Source organism: Schistocerca americana, chromosome X, assembly GCF_021461395.2.
Source record: "Schistocerca americana isolate TAMUIC-IGC-003095 chromosome X, iqSchAmer2.1, whole genome shotgun sequence".
NCBI lineage: Eukaryota > Metazoa > Arthropoda > Insecta > Orthoptera > Acrididae > Schistocerca > Schistocerca americana.
Genome location: NC_060130.1, coordinates 1,002,468,628 through 1,002,486,288, shown reverse-complemented (window position 1 = coordinate 1,002,486,288; position 17,661 = coordinate 1,002,468,628). Strand labels below are relative to the sequence as shown.

At 40.0% G+C, this 17,661-nt stretch overlaps 1 protein-coding gene across 10 annotated transcripts in view; it reads left to right on the top strand.

Moving 5' to 3' along the window:
* The first annotated feature begins 1,561 nt into the window (after nucleotides 1-1,561).
* LOC124555127 (biogenesis of lysosome-related organelles complex 1 subunit 3) overlaps nucleotides 1,562-17,661 on the top strand; it is a 29,442-nt gene continuing 13,342 nt past the window's right edge. For 4 of the 10 annotated variants that reach the window (XM_047128938.1, XM_047128939.1, XM_047128931.1 and 1 more), the window contains exons 1-2: nucleotides 1,563-1,720; nucleotides 1,909-2,005. In XM_047128938.1, the coding sequence (XP_046984894.1) occupies nucleotides 1,643-1,720; nucleotides 1,909-2,005 (175 nt within the window). In that variant the 5' untranslated portion in view covers nucleotides 1,563-1,642. Of the gene's footprint in view, nucleotides 1,837-1,908; nucleotides 2,006-17,661 lie in introns of all 10 variants that reach the window. The other 6 variants (XM_047128936.1, XM_047128935.1, XM_047128932.1 and 3 more) reach the window with 4 other exon arrangements.

Genomic DNA, 17,661 nt, shown 5'->3' with positions numbered 1-17,661 from the left:
GAAACCCGGGGGAAGAGAGGAGGAGGGAGGGGATGGGGGAAAGGGAAAGAGAAGGGAAGGGAAGAGAAGGGAGGGAGGGTGCCTAAAGGAAAGGACACAGGAAGTGGGGGGGGGGAGGATCAAAGTAGATAGGAGGGGTAGATGGAGGGGAGGAGGAACTCATCAGGGAGGGGGAGCTGGCGGAAGCCACCTTGGGAGAGGGTAAGGAGGGTGGAGGGATGGAGACCGGGTGGGACGTGGGAATACAGGCGCGGCAGCAGGCGGGGGTGGGAGAGGACGGGTGAGACAAGCGGATGAGGAGGATCGAGTTTGCGGGAGGTGTACAGGATCCGTATCCTTTCAAGGAAGAGGAGGAAGTGGGGGAAGTGGATGAGATCGTACAGGATCCGCGTGGGGGAGGGGAGACGGATGCGATAGGCGAGGCGGAGAGCATGGCGTTCAAGAATTTGGAGGGATTTATAAAAGGTAGGGGGTGCGGAGATCCAGGCCGGATGGGCGTAACAAAGGATAGGGCGGATGAGGGATTTATAGGTGTGGAGGATGGTGGAGGGGTCCAGACCCCACGAACGGCCGGAAAGGAGCTTGAGGAGACGGAGTCGGGAGCGTGCCTTGGCTTGGATTGTCCGGAGATGGGGAGTCCAGGAGAGGCGCAGCTTAAGTAAAAATTATGCTATATTTCAGTTTTGACAGCACTTGATCACAACAGTCAATATCAGGTATTCTGTGTATGATACATTTATTAAAAGTGCGTATCTGTGTTTTATTCTGACAGTGTATCAATTCTGTAAATATTAGCAGTTACTGTTATACATTCACATATTTTGACAATCTCCTGACAAATGATGAGGATAATAATTATTGTATTCAAGTGTTTTATGTTATACTTTCTGACATGTTATTTGTCGACATCTCGTGGAAATCGGGTTTTCTGCCGGATATCAGCGTCTTCCAAACACGGTATTTCGACGTCATTACTTGACGTCTTCATCAGGTGTTTGGAAGACGCTCAAATCCGGCAGAAAATCCGATTTCCACGAGATGTCATCAAATCGCCGGGGAAGTCTAAGAAAATATGTTATTTGTCGTTCGCGATGGCCATGGGCATTTCCGAAGCAGTACGAAAACATTTGTTCGCTCAGTAAGTATACTCTCTGGAAACACCAGCGAGTCGGGAACACAGAGTTATTCCGTTACCAACTGCAAGAGAACGAGAACAACGAGCTAATAACGATAACTACCGGAGGAAAATACCGATCTCTGATAGTTATTTTCACAGTCGCTCGAATTCCTTGTGGTAACTCTGTCTGCACTACCCTTCCAAGCTAAATGGACATATAAGGCGGTGGCTGAAGGGAACGACCGTACTTGTTAATTAATGTCTGTACTGCAGTTCCTATCAGCAACCTCTCTGATAATAACTTTATTTAATAGTTTGTGCTAAAAGTAACGAAGGCGCACGAAATAGTACACAGTTCTTATCAACAGATGACGCATCAGTTATCCTCATGACATATAGAACGCCTTCCAAATGGTCACTCCGTCGCCAGATCTCCGATGAGTTGAGGCGAAAGCGTAGTACGATATTCGGTCAACAGATGACGCGAGGCACTGTTGGCAGTTATTGAAGTAACTGCAGCATCAGATGAGCGGTTATCACAGTAACCGTTATTTCTCAGTAACCGGTTATTTGTATCAGCTACGTTATTTTTTGCCACCCGTAGTAAGTATAACTTGTATAAGTGTGTTGCAAGTTGATGGAGTATGGAGAAAAAGCCATACATTGTGTCCGGTGAAGCTCCGGAATCTGACAGTGGTGGCGAGGAATTCGCTGTTTCGGTAGTGCTATGTTCGTGAATTGTTTGTATGTGGTAAATGTATTGCAACTGTTGTAGATACATTGTTTTTCAGGATGCTCCATACCAACAGGCTGGAACTTCGAGTGCTAGCAACTTGCAAGGCATAATAGTCGCAGGAGAAGCGCCCGAGTCGGACGAGGAACGCGAGGGTAACATTTTTTTGGTAAACTCATTCGCGATGTTATGCAGCTCGTTTAATGTGCAGTACTTTCAATACCATGCATGTATTGCGACTTGTGTCTTCTGTAAAGTTTGTCGTCGGCATTTGTATTTCTGTGTAATATTTACGACTGGAATAGATGTAGTGTATCGGTAGTCCATTAATAAATACTGAAAAAATGTGGTAAAATTATTTTCTAAATGAATTTGTTTTTATAATGAACAATTTAAGTAATAGAGAACAAATTTAAATGGCAAGTGTTTTTGCACAGAAATAATGCCTACCACTTGTGTTAAACGTAGTTACTTTATATTCTACACTACCTAAAACTACATAGGGAGGAGATAAAAAGAAAATTGGGCTTCCCTATGTGTTAATTTAGTAGTACACAAGCCCCAATTCATGTTATGTGCTTTGTGTACTGAAGAGCATATACCCATTTTATAATTGGAAAGGTTGGTGTAAATTCACATAATTTTCCAACATTGTTTAGTTCGAGCAAGGAAATTACTTAAAGTGCAAAATAATATCACAACTGTTTTTGTATGGAGAACGGCTATAATTCCATCTCAAAATTTCTTTGAGGATAAATAATATAATGCCTTACAATATGGACACTCATCAGTGGGTGTCAGAATAATTGACTCCAGGCCAAGAATAGCTGAAGAGAGATACACGGTGATGAAATAAATATTGAACCAAATGTTATCAGAAAGGACATTAAACAGTCATGTTAAAAAAAAAAAAAAGGCTTACTAGAGGGAAGGTGAAAGGAAAAGGGGGATGAATATGTTGGCAAGGACAGTTAAGAGATTCTGCAGTAGTTGCACACTACTAAAAGTATTTAGAATTACTAAAAAAAAAGATTTTTGGAAAACAACAAGAAACATGCACATAATTCAATAATCAGTTATTCCAAAAACAGGCATAAGGTTATGTATAATATAGGGAACCCACACACAGGGTAACGTCACCATTGAACTGAATGGCAGGGCTGTCAGCGAATAGATTTAATAACGTTTTCTTAAATATAGTAGAAAGCACAAGTGCAAACAATTAAAGGGAAAAATCAAGAGCAGTACATGGGAAAAGTGACTCACAAAACTGTCTTATGAATGTATCACTAACTTCTCCTTCTGAAATTAAGAACATTATACATTCTCTTGAAAATAACCTCTCATCTGGTTTTGATGGTTTTTCCAGTAGAGTACTAAAAATTTTTCCCATGTAATAAACATAGTCTTATCTGGGATATGTTATGCATCACTAACTCAAGGCATTTTGCCAGACTGAAATATGGCATTGTGTAATTACACTTTAAGAAAGGTGATGGTAGGCTATGTTAATAATTACAAACTTGTTTCCCTGCTGGACAATTTTCCAAATCTTAGAGGTGGTCATGTATTCTAGGCTAGTATCTCATCTTAGCAACAATAATATCCTCAGCACATCAGTTTGTGTTTCAGAAGAGTTTACCTACTGAGAATGCCATTTACATGTTCACTCACAGTTTTAAGCAAATCACATAATAAAATAGTCGCGCTTGGTATGTTCTGCGACCTATCCAAGGTGTTTGACTGTACGAATCACAGTAATCTCCTACATAAATTGAAGTATTGTTGGACTGCTGTTATAGTCAACGAATGGGTGATGTCATATACATCAAAAAGACTGTAGAAAGTTCTATTCATCCAGCATACTCTTGATATTTCTATGGGGAGAAATCATGTATGGGGTTCCACAGTAGGTTCACCATTGTTACTTATATATGAAGGGCTTATTTCAATAGTGGTACAAGTTGATTTTTGTTCATTCTGAAATACAGGTTCTAAAGTTAAATGAGCACAGATTTTTCAGTGCTCGTTTAACTTTAGGACTTTGTATCTCAGAATGAACAAAAATGGACTTGTACCACTATTGAAATAAGCCCTTCATATGTAAACAGTCTTCTGTCTAACACACAAGCAGACTCTGTTCTTTTCGCAGGTGACTCTAGTTTAGTAATGGATCTGAACATACATACGGAAACAAAAGAAATGGTAAGCAACATTCTTAAAAATATCGTTGCGAAGACACGACATATTCAGCTCCTTGTATCAGGGATACTACTCATATGATCAGTGTAACATGTGGTGAGGAATTAATAAACAGGGTGGGGAAGTACTTAAGTTTCCATGGGTCAATGCAAGCGTCAGATTCCACCCATCTGCTTTGACGCATGAAGTAAGGGTGTTGTGGTATGTGACATAATTATGGAAGAGTTTGAGTTGAGTGTCTCGGTAGCAGAGGTTTGATGCAGTTCTTGGCCCTAAGCGACCTTGCAGCTGCCATTGTATTTTGTTGGAACATTTTATTTCAGTTGACAAGCATGTTACATTTTTACAGTTTAATTTTTTTTTATTGTGACAATTTCTGTTTGACAATTGCATTTTTGCTCAGATGTTTTTCACCCATGGTGTGATTACCTGTGATCCTATATAATTTTTATTTTGAAGAAGACCGGCTTAGTGCTGTCGAAATCATGATGAAATTGACAATAATTTTATACAACTGGGGTGGCTATTCATACATCCAGTAAGTAAGTGAACACATTGTTGCTGGACGTCAGCCAATAAAAATGTTTAAAATTTCATCGAGTTGGTTGTGTTTGTAGGTGTCGTCTTGTGTTCGATGCTGTGTCAGTGGGCGCCGCACCCCCCTCCCACCTCCCCCCCCCCCCCTCTGGCTTTTGGTATCAATAGTTATGGTTGACCTATATAGGCCAAGGGAAATAACTGATTCCAATTTTCATAGTTTTTGTTGTGGGTATTGGTGTTTTGGTATCATCAGCTGTGATTGACCTATATAGGTCAAGGGAAATGTCAGATTCCAATTTTCATAGTCTTTGCTGTAGGTGTTGGTGTTTTGCTATTGTCAGCTGTGGTTGACGTATGTAGGTCAAGGGAAGTGTCTGATTCCTGCAGATTTTGTAATTTTTTTCCCCTCATTTTTTATTTTGGGATATGGTGTTTTTTTTTTACTTTTATATTTAGCTTATCCCACCCTAAAACCACCCATTTCACGTGGTTGTCTCATTAATTTGATTTTATTTAAGAAGGGACATGTTATTGTCTTATTTATACATAATTTTGTGTTCATTGATGTGTGTATGTAGGGACGCCATAGGCGCCATATTGGAGACCCTAAGAATAGCCATTTCCGCCATGTTAATGGTGTCATGGATGAAAGCAGGTGGGTGGAATCGGACACTTCTGTAATCCTGTTTCCAAAATGGTGAGAAATCAAACTGGGAAAAGAACATCCCTAAAACAACGTAGTTCAACCACATTTGAACTTAGAATCATCGCAAACCTTGGGGAGAGAGAAATCAGTAAGTTAGCATATTTCGCATATTTTGATTCGTGAATGTCATAGGGAATAATGGTCTGGGATAACTCACCTTTAAGAACGAACGTCTTTGTTGCTCAAAAATGTGCTATAGAAATAATATATGGTGCTAACCCACATTCATCTTGTAGACATTTGCTTCAGGAGTTGGTCATTCTGACTACTTTTTGCAGTACAGCTATTCCTTCATGAAGTTGTTTGTAAATAACCCTCTACAGTTCACAAGAACAATGATGTACATAATTACCATAACAGAAGGAAAATTTACATTCATCTCTTCACATTAAGGTTGTCTTTAGCACATAAAGTGGTTTAGAACATAAAATGTTTGACAGACAGCAAAGTAAATTTCATCAACAAACTAAAAAAGTTTCTTCATGGCAACTCCTGCTAGTTTGTAGAAGAATTTGTTGTGTGTAAAAGTGAGTGGGTAAAAATTGCTCATTCACATCTGTATATTTTTGAAAGAAAAACTTGCTTGTTTGTGGAAATATTCTCTTCAAAGAAATCACCTGCCTTTGCTTCAGCGGTTAGGGAAAGCCATGAAAAATCATAGTTAGTTGAATCAGGTACCGAAAATAAGTATAGATATAGATAACAGGAAGGAAATGTCAGGAGTGGTGGATTTTTTTAGAGCAAATAAAACTACCAAGAAGAAAAAATGTTTACAAAAATAATGTGAACAATATTACTTAGGGTATTACATATTACAGAATACCTAAGTAAAGAAGAAAGAAAACCTTGCTGTAATCACTGCCAGCTTTAAAAACTCTACATTGTGCCAAGAACTTATCTTAACATTTCTTTGATTCTTAAGTCACTTTTTACAATTTTTTTTCTCCATGCTTTTTCTGTGTACAGCTACTTTGTCATTTACTACATACTCAGTTTATTACCAAATTGCATTCATACTCTGTAGACCATAATGTTGAAAGAAGTGCACTATTTCCAGTTCCATATTGTTTGTTTGTGTGCTTTATTAGGTGTGACAGGAGGATGGATTATGTAGTTTTAGAACCATGTGTAAAATCTTATTCTCAGGTCTAGCTGTAAAAGTAATTCTTTTCTTGTAATCTTCCTCCATTGGTGTTTGTTGTTTATCTTCTTGCCATTGTGATAACATTAGAATGTCATTTCAGAGAAGTCTAATCTCCATGCAGCCACTACAGTCTTGTGTTCCATCTGTAGTGGAATCATTGACAATACTAAGACATTAATCTTCCTGCCTTCCCTTAAACATCTGTGAAATGCGCTTGTGCAAATTCCATTTTCTCACATATGACTTCTAAAGCATTGTAGCTGTGTGAGCAACACTGAAGTGTGGGTCACATTCTGTAGTGAGACACCCCCCCCCCCCCCTCGGAAAAAAACCTCCAGTGAACAAAGCTAGCTTATGCCTCTCCTGCAATAACTTGTTTTCCTGTTATATTGTGTTAAGATATCCACACCTAGGTATATTTTTGCTGCTATGAAGGTAGTAAGACGTGTACCTTGAGGAAGTGCAGTAGGACTGTTCAATCAGTATGTGTAAATGACCTTGTAGATAATGTTCATCAATGTTGGGGGGGGGGGGGGGAGGGACAATGTAATTATGTACGGAAGTATCACATACTTTATGAATCGTTAAGATGTTACCTGTAGCTGATAATCTCTTGCTGTTGTGACTGACAGCTAACTGCCAAAATATGCAAATCATTCCAAAATACCTTTAAAAGCCTGATATTATTTGACCACACTATCATAAACCTATCACTAGAACAGTTACATTGGATTATCCCTCTGGAGGAATTTGAAGAACACTTACCGGCACCAGTGTTCCCTCATCTAGTTGTATATCCTGATTCAACACTCCAAATTTTATATCCTTACTTCATAACCCAAAACAATGTTTAAAATAAAATGTTCCTTGACAAGGCAATGTTATTTCTGGCTGACATGCAGTATGCTAGATGTTCTTGCAGGTGGCAGTTATGCAGTTGCTGTTAAAAATAAAAAAGTGAAACTGATACCGACAACGATTTCCATGTTTTGGTGACTGCTGCAGTGTAAGTGATAGAAACTGATATGTAAATGGTAATAACATATTTGAAGGTGAAAAACGAAGTATGCTGGGGAACAGTGAAAGTGGTGGCTGGAGGGGCAGGTGTAGAAGGCACCCTACTCCACCTTTCTGCACAGTTTTCTCACTTGTGATCTCGCCGTACACCTCAGCTGCGACAGATCAGAAGTCTTTGCCCAGTTTGTGTCTGTGTCCAGCCAATCCCAACAAACTGTCATCAGGCAATGCTGTCTGCCACATGTGTGCTCAGTATGTTACATTGTGTTCACTGGAGAATGATAATATCTGAAATCTGCAGGTAGCACACTGTAGTATTGAATTTAGGGTCAGAAGCAGACTGACTTCATTTAAACAATTTATTATTGCTATGAAGCCATATGTCATGAAAATACTGTAGTGAAGCATCAGCCTCTCTATATTAATGTATTGTCTTATGTTTTAGAAGGTATATTAAAGCCAAATATGTTATTATTGCTAATAGATTAAATTTTAAAGCTGTTTTGTTTTAGATTAAGTGAATGTTTGTGTTCCTACACTTTACACATTAGTTTTAACTGTGGTAAAAAGCAGAAAACACTCTACCCTCCGACCAAGTGAGATGGTGCAGTGGTTAGCACACTGGACTCTCATTCAGGAGGATGACGGTTCAATCCTGCCTCCGGCCATCCTGATTTAGGTTTTCCATGTTTTCCCTAAATCGCCTCAGGCAAATGCTGGGACGTTTCCTTTCGAAGGGTGCGGCCGTCTTCCTTCCCCGTCCTTCCCTATCTGATGAGACTGATGACCTCTCAGTTTGGTCTCCTCCCCCCCAAATCGACCCAACTCTACTCTCCAAAGCTAACTCTGACAAGCACACCAGTATAGACGGTATAAGCCTGGTAGCTGTTCTGCCTTGTATTGATACTTTTTTTTGGGGGGGGGGGCGGCGGAGGAGGAGGAGGATAATAGGGGTGAAAGAGAGAATAGTGAAACTTCCTGGCAGATTAAAACTGTGTGCCCGACCGAGACTCGAACTCAGGACCTTTGCCTTTTGCGGGCAAGTGCTGTACTGGCAGAAGTAAAGCTGTGAGGACTGGGCGTGAGTCGTGCTTCGGTAGCTCAGATGGTAGAGCACTTGCCCGCGAAAGGTAAAGGTCCCGAGTTCGACTCTCGGTTGGGCACACAGTTTTAATCTGTCAGGAAATTTCATATCAGCGCACACTCTGCTGCAGAGTGAAAATGTCATTCTAGAGAGAATAGTGTTTACAGCTTTCGGGAGGGTGTAGAACAAATGATATAACATTTATTGCTGTTACCCAAGTTGCCTGCCGTGTGGCTGGCGCGGCCACAATAAGCAGCTCTGCTGCACTGCCAGAGGCCTCTTAGCAGTCAGTATGTTAATTGTTCAGTTCTGAAGACTCACTCTCCGAGGAGTAATTTGAAGCAATGTCGATGCTTTCAACGCATTTTTCTCGGATTCCTTGCTTCAGAAATTCATTTTTGTGCAGGTTTTCAGCGTCGCATGTACACTTAATCCAGTCTTCTGCTGTAACATCAATTGCTTCAAGTAATTTCCTGACATCTTTCATTCTGAATGAGCAGTTTGTGAATGCGACTTACTTTTGCTGGGTTTCACACATTTCCTATCGGCTTGTATTGGCAGTGGTAAGGGGGCAGCATTTAAACTTCGTGGGTAATTTCTGTTGCTAAGCTGTCAAGTTCATATTGATTATAAAGGTGCTTGAGGTGCCGGACTTCCTGTAATATCTTCACTTTTGTGTAATGGTCTGAAATTGAAATATGTTTCTCTTCTGGCCACTATGCAATTTCTTCCTCGTTTACACTTCAGTAAGGAATTGCCTCCATTTTTCATTAGTGATGAATGGCATTAATTGTGATGACCTGTCTTCTCCTAAACCACATAATAATGTGACAAAATAAATAAAAAACATTGTTTACGTAAATTGGTATTCGTGTCTTAATGAAATATTCTTGCTGGATTTGCAGGGTGCAAATATTAGTTTTGCTCTTTTGATAAAGCCATAGTCAAATGATCCTGCATGACAATGTCTGTTTTGTTTGCCATTCAGTACATAAAACCTGCTATTGCCTTTTGATACTTTGTGGTGCAATTTTGATTGAACTAGGTCTCAAGATAGATTTTCTTCTTTGCTACAATATTGAATCTCTCTATCAGAATGCATTGTCCATTGTGTATTTTGTGTACCTAAATCTGATTGATTTTGGAATTCTTCCACTCAAATGGAAGCACCTTGTGAAAGCAATCTTGTTGTGTAAAACATGCTACCTTTTGCATTGTAGGATACTCTCCACAGCACAAAAATTGGAATAAACTTCGCAAAGTCTTGCAGATTGGTGAGTTGTTCTTCCACTTATCGTGAAGATTGAAACTTCATTTCTTCACCACAGGTTTCCATTGCCTGTACTTCACAAAGTTCATAGTAAAACACCCCATGTCCTTGTTGTTGCAGCCTGTGGTGCCAGTAAGATTTTGTTTCTGCTGGCATTGTATTTAAGGTCAGAAGAAATTTGCATACCTTGTGTACATCACTCTTTATTTGGCTCTGTGTGTCTTGAAACTGTTTCCGTATCTCTCAAACAAAAATAGTGGTACTATCTTATGAAAATCACTGATCTCTTTGCAGACACACACTTCCATGCAGCACACACGAGTAAATGCTGGATAGTGGGTAGCAACAAATTTGCAAAGCCATACCAGCAGAAGCATAAATGAAGTGCAGCATTGTCACATAAACTGCGTTGACGATAGGTATTCATTTATTAGCTGTTGCTTCTTAAACATGCTACCTGTTCAGCACCCGTGGTGGAAATGTCACTGTGGCAGCAGTGAGAGCTTACTCATGGGTCAAGCCAAACTGGGCCAAAAGCATCTCATTGGCACTTAAAAGTGGAGGGAAGATGAGGGACGGGAGGATCTGACCTATTCCGTCAGTTGCCACTTTCACTGCTTTCTGGTATAGTACAAAACATCCTCCCCTCCTTATAATATGAATGAACTGAATAAGACTGTACTGTTGGTAACAAGTATGGGGGCTCTAATCCACACTGAGTTATCCTGATTCAGGTTTTCCATGTTCTATTTAAATTACTGAACGCAATATCCAGAATGGTTCCTACTATAAAGTCATGTCCAATTACATGTCCTAGCCTTCCCAAACCAGACCTCTTCTTATATAATGCCTCTATATATGAATTTTTTTTTGTCATTTGCGATATGATGTGCCCAATATCTCTGTTAAAGTGCCACAGTTCAGTACTACTGCTGCTGTTGCATCACCAGTTCAAGAAACACTTTCACTGTTGATGTGGGTGTGATAAGACATCCTGTGAAACATTACTAAATCCTTCTCTAAAAGCTACCTAGAACAGACAGTTCGGAACCCACTCATGATGGAAATACTTTGGATCTAATGGCGACAAATAGTCCTGAGCTCTTTGAGGGCGTCTGCATCAAAACTGGTAATAGTGACCATGATGCGGTTGTGGCTACAGTGAGGGATGTCAGACTTTCAGCACAGGGCAAGAGCATGTAGAGGAACTATATCTCAAGTTTAAAAGAATGATTTACTGTACATTGGATAGATACGTACCCAGTCGAGCCTCCGTGGTATACAGTCACTGTAAACGAATCTAAAGAAATAAAAGCTACTGCATACTGGTGTAGGACCACACATAGAGAGATGGTAATGAAACTAGTTTCGCTCTCCTCAAGAGAGCAATGCTTGAAGCCTTCAGTGACTACTGTAGCAGAATATTGTCAAATGATCTTTCACAACAGCCAAAGAAATCCTGGTCATATGTAAAGGCTGTTAGTGGCACCAGGTTTAGTGTCCAGTCCATAGTGAATGAGACAGGAACTGGAATTGAGGGTAGCAGAGCAAAAGCTGAAATCCCTAACTTTGTTTTCAAATGTTCCTTCACAAGGGAAAACCTGGGAAAATTGTCCCAATTTAATCCTCGTACCACTACAAAGATAAGTGAAATAAGTGTTAGTGTCAGTGGTGTTGAGAAACAGCTGAAATTGTTAAAGTTGAACAAAGCCTCAGGGTCCAATGGAAACCCTTCAGGTTCTGTACTGGATTTGTGGCTGACTTAGAAGAGGGGCTAACTGTAATCTCTCATACATTCCTTAAACAAAAAACCATGCCCAGTTCTTGAAAGAAAGCACAGTTCTACAAGAAAGGTAGAACTGATATACAAAACTACGAAGCAATCTCCTTGACAACAATTTGTTGTAGAGCCTTACAACATACTCTGAGTTGAAACATAATGAGGTATCTTGAACAGAATGACCTCCTCCATGCCGACCAGTGTGAATTCTGAAAACATCAATCATTTGAAACTCAGCTCATATTTTTCTCGCATAACATACTGAAAGGTTTGAATCAAGGCAGTCAGGTGGTTGCAGTATTTCTTGATTTCGCAAAAGCATTTCACTCAGTGCCACTTTTATGCGTATTGTCAAAAGTATGTTCATATGGGGTGGTTGTTGTTGTTGTTGTGGTCTTCAGTCCTGAGACTGGTTTGATGCAGCTCTCCATGCTACTCTATCCTGTGCAAGCTTCTTCATCTCCCAGTATTACTGCAACCTACATCCTTCTGAATCTGCTTAGTGTATTCATCTCTTGGTCTCCCTCTACGATTTTTACCCTCCACGCTGCCCTCAAATGCTAAATGGGGTGTCAAGTTATATTTGTGACTGGATTGAGGACTTTATGGTAGGAAGCCTGCAGTATGTTATCCTAGATGAGGAGTCAGTAGAAGTTACTTTGAGTGTGCGCTTAGGAAGTGTGTTGTAACTGTTTCTGTTCATGTTGTATATTAATGATCTTGCAGACAATATTAATAGTAACCTCAGACTTTTTGTGTATGATGCAGTTATCTACAACGAATTACTGTCTGAAACAAGCTGCATGAATATTCAGTCAGATCTTGATAAGATGTCAAAGTGGTGTGAAGATTGGCAAATCATTTAGATATCCAGAATATAAAACTGTGCAAAAACAAAAAAAAAAAAAAAAAATCTAGTGAGTTATGGCTTTAATATCTGTGACTCACTGTTGGAATTGACCAACTCGTGTAAATACCTGGGTGTAACACTTTTTAGGGGTATGATATGGAATGATCACATAGACTCAGTCGTGGGTAAAGCAGATGGTACACTTGTGCTTATTGCTAGAAGTACACACTGTCTACAAAGAAAATTGATTGAAAATCACTTGCCGGCCGCGGTGGTCTCGCGGTTCTAGGCGCGCAGTCCGGAACCGTGCGACTGCTACGGTCGCAGGTTCGAATCCTGCCTCGGGCGTGGATGTGTGTGATGTCCTTAGGTTAGTTAGGTTTAAGTAGTTCTAAGTTCTAGGGGACTGATGACCACAGCAGTTGAGTCCCATAGTGCTCAGAGCCATTTTTTGAAAATCACTTGTGACTCAATCTGGAATATTGCTGAAGATTTGTGGGACCCATACCAAATAGGACTAACAGAGAATATTGAACCTATGCCTGTCCGTAGCTCATGGTATCGCAGTCGCGTTCTCGATTTCCGGTGAGGTCAGGGATTTTCACTTGCCTCGAGATGATTTGGTGTTTTTGTTGTCCTCATCATTTCATTATCATTCATGAAAGTGGCAAGATTGGACTGAGGAAAGGTTGGGAATTTGTACGGGCGCTGATAATCGTGCAGTTGAGTGCCCCACAAACCAATCATCATGAACCTATACAGAGAAGGGCAGTAAGAATGGTCAGAGGTTCATTTGACCCATGGATAGTGTCACAGAGATGTTGAAGAAACTGAACTGCCTGACTTGAAGAGAGACGTAAACTATTCCATGAAAGGTCTGCTAATGAAGTTTCAAGAACCAGCTTGAAATGATGACTCATAGGAATATACCACAATATCCTACATATCACTCATATAGGGATCATGAGGACGAGACTAGAATAATTACAGCATCCACAGAGGCATTCAATCAATCATTCTTCCTGCACTCCATACTGAATGGAACAGGAAGAAACCATAATAAATGGTACAATGTGACATACCCTCTGCCATGCACTTCAGTGGTTTGCAGAGTATAGATGTAGATGTAGTGGCAGCCTTAGAACTCAATTTCCATATTCACAAATCCCACCAATTTACCCATGTTGTCTAGAATCCAAATATTCTTCCATTTTAGCCAGTCAGTAATGCCATGTTTCCTAGAGAAACTTTTGTTGCAAACTGTTGACTGTTATAATGTATCATTGATAACATAAAATTTTCCAGTAGGGAATCCTCAAGCCAATGCTGAAATTTTTAAGATCACTTTCTTTGACTTCAATAAGCATGAACGTTGCACTGTTCCACTCCCCAAAAAAAGGTATCAATATTTGTTACTTGTACTTGCTTATTTTTGACTGTTCTGAATCATTTTTTTCCTTATGTTTTCCACTCTTTGTCGTCAGAAATGTTACATGAATTTTTAGCCTGCTCATGATTCTGATAGTATTTAATCTCATTCGGTGTCTGCCTAATATCATGTAGGGCCCCGGTGAGCGTGCAGAAGTACCACAAAATGATGTTAGACTAATGTCTGAAGTAGTGTTGGAGGGAACTGACACCATGAATCCTGCAGGGCTGTCCATAAATCTGTAAGAGTATGAAGGGGTGGAAATCTCTTCTGAACGGCGCATTGCAAGGCATCCCAGATATGCTCAGTGATGTTTGTGTGTGGAGAGTTTGGTGGCCAGCGGAAGTGTTTCAACTCAGAAGAATGTTTCTGGAGTCACTCTGTAGCAATTCTAGATGTGTGGGGTGTTGCATTGTCCTACAGGAATTGCCCAAGTCTGTCGGAATGCAAAATTAACATGAATCGATGCAGGTGATAAAAACGGGATGTCACCTGTCATAGTGATATCTAGATGTATCAGGAGTCCCATATCACTCCAACTGCATACACCCGATACCATTACAGAGCCTCCACCAACTTGAACTGTCCCCTGATGCAGGGTCCTTGGATTCACGAGGTTGTTTCTATACCTGTGCATGTCCATCTGCTCAGTACAATTTGAAACGACTCATCAAGGGTACGTGAGTGGGCCTTCAGCTCCAATAGCCCACATCGATGATGTTTCATTGAATGGTTCGCACACTGGCGCTTTTTGATGGCACAGTATTGAAATCTACAGCAATTTGCGGAAGGGTTGCACTTCCGTCATGTTGAATGATTTTCTTCATTCGTTGTTGGTTCTGTTCTTGCAGGATCTTCTCCTGGTGATGTTGGAGGTGTGATGTTTTACCGGATTCCTGATATTCGTGGTATGATGAATTCTTCTCGGGTCATCAGCCAAGTGGTGGCGTCGTCGTGTCGCAACGTTTCAATGAGTTTTGTACCCATCATCTTCTGACACTTCGCCAGAAGATGATGGGGACGAAACTCGTTGAAACGTTGCGACAAGACGACGCCACCACTCGGCTGATGACCCGAGAAGAATTTATCAGCGGAATATGCCGAGAAAGACTGCATTCACATATTTGTGGTATGCTCATGAAATGGTTGTACAGGAAAATCCCCTCTTCATCGCTATCTTGGAGATGCTGTGTCCCATTGCTCATGCGCCGACTATAACACCATGTTCTGAGACACTTAAATCTTGATAACCTGCCGTTGTAGCAGCAGTATCCAATCTAACGACTGTGCCAGAGACTTGTAGTCTTATATAGGCACTGCTGATCGCAGTACCATATTCTGCCAGTTGAAATATCTCTGTATTTGAATACGCATGCGTATACCAGTTTCTTTGGAGCTTCATTGTATTATTGCAAGGCAGTTTTATGTCATGCACCATGACTGTCAAGAAGATAAAGTTATTCCATGGTTGCAGAGCAAAATGGGAATGATAAGATGGTTTGACTTCTTGCATAATAAAGTAATAGACTGAGTCACAAAGCCTGCTACTCAGTGTAAATCTAGAGTCGAAGTTAATGTTTCAAATGTCACAGCACATGAATGGAAAATATCATTTTAAACAGTCAGTGTGCTGTACTTTGGAAATGAAACATTTCTAATGTTAGCTGTAAGTTACAATTTGCAAACATGCTTAAGGGTGTATAGTAGTAGTAGTACTCACATCTCTTGAGGTGGTTAGAATGTCTCAAGAGTTTGGCTATCAAGTAAGATATTATGATCGGCGCCTCTCGTGCTTGTGGGTTGTTCATTCATTCCTTCCTTCCCTCCTTCCCTCCAGGTAAGATAATGTCTTGAAAGGATTAAGCACAGAAATCTTAAAAGATTAAAGTCATTGCACAGGATAGTAGTAAAAGTGCTGCATGGATAGCAGAGGCTTTTACTGGTGACAAAACATCTGTTACAAAGTCTGTACAAGTTTGAGTTGGTATTTATACTACAGTGGTCGGCTGATAAGGAGTGTTCAATACTAGTCGTCAGCTTTGAGGTGTCCATTACGAGCTGCGATTATGGAATATAATCTTACATGGTAGCTGGTTCTCATTACTGGCAGCGGACTTCGTGAAAGATGAATCCGATTGTTGTGTTTGGGAAAATGCCTCGCTTACTTTCTTCCATCTTTTTCTACATGTCACTCCACTACTTCGATTTCAAGTATCTGTGATTATGGAAGTTATTAAACAAATTTAAATACATAAAAATTGTCAAAATAATGGAGATCAATAAAACACCAGTAGCAATTAGCAAACAATGGAATGTCATGTGATGTGGCAGGAAATAGGCAGCACTCGTGTCATGTCTGAGGCAATTTCCCTGTCAACTTGGAGAAACTTCAGTGTTATGGACTGTATTACTTTTTGATTGCACTTTTTTTTTTAGTTCTGTAATAATTATTTTTATTAAAATTTAGCAGAAACAAATATTTTATACTTAACCAAAAAATGAAACTGTGCCTAAAATTTGCTGCCTGGGGCAAGTGCCCCATTCCCCCTCCCCACTCCCTAGATCCGGCCCTGTTCCCAGTGGTCAGTGGTCACTCAGTGGTCTTTCTCCAAACTTAAAAAAGATGGGTATTGAGTTATCGGCAAATTTGGCATACGTATTACTGATCTTACACTTGATAAAATGCAGCACTGATAAGTGGAGTAGGAAGTTGCTTTTCAGTGGAGGTAGTCATGAAGGTGTGATGCTTAAGGGAGAAGCAGCAGCAGCAGCAGCCTGTGTTTCTTGTCCATTTTGCTTATTATGGAAACCATTTGTTTACCATCAGCTATATCCTGGAATCATTTGTTGCCAGTCGGTATCTTACAGTACAAAGCAGTAAAGCTGTTGGCCTGGTCACTTTGCGTGCTATCCCTACAAATTCCCCAGCTGAAATGCCAATACAGTGAGCACGAGTCTGAGGAAGACTTGAGTGGATGACAGCAATTCTCCTAACATGGGAATCTCAGAAATGCTCACCAGAATTATTTTAATTGATGCATAGAAAATTCACTTGTGACTGTTAATACAATCAAGTCATTTAGAGAATTTCTCTCATTTATGCACTCTACATTACATTCAGTTATAAGTAATGTCATCTTTAGTAATGCTGAATTTGTGATAGAGATCCTTCCCAAAGCTGTGTATGTGCTGTTGGTTACTCATATTATTAGTAATTAATTTCTTAAATTGTTTACCGCATACCATTGATAACTTGACATTGCAGTGGGCAGGTGAACCTGTCTTATCTAGCTTTTATTGAGAAAGCTTTCAAAATTACACTGAGCATATACGAGGTACGAGCTTTTGAGGACATCTCCCAATCCTTGCCTGATTCTTCCTCCCATGAATAATAGCAATGATTTCTTGCCATCCTCAATTTAGTGTGTTCTGGTGGAATATTGTTGCTGTTGTATAGTGTGTAAATTAAAGGTTTTGTTCCAGTTCTTCTCAGAGGTATATCTGCTATTTTTCCAGCCTTCTAGCTAAAAGTCATGATTTTCAGGTATTTATATCTCGTTTTTAGTTTACCTGTACTTGTAGTTGGGGAGGGAGGATACTTCAGAGTTTCAAGTAATCAATGTTTTTGGAGTATACATAAAGCCACAGAATTTGCAGAGCAAGCCATTTGAGTGCTCCACTTAACAAAACAGATAAATAGAAATTTAAAGTGTCTGTTTTAATTTTTGTTGTGATATTATGGATGTGAAAGAAATTTATACTTACACATGTCATATTGATAGCAGCACC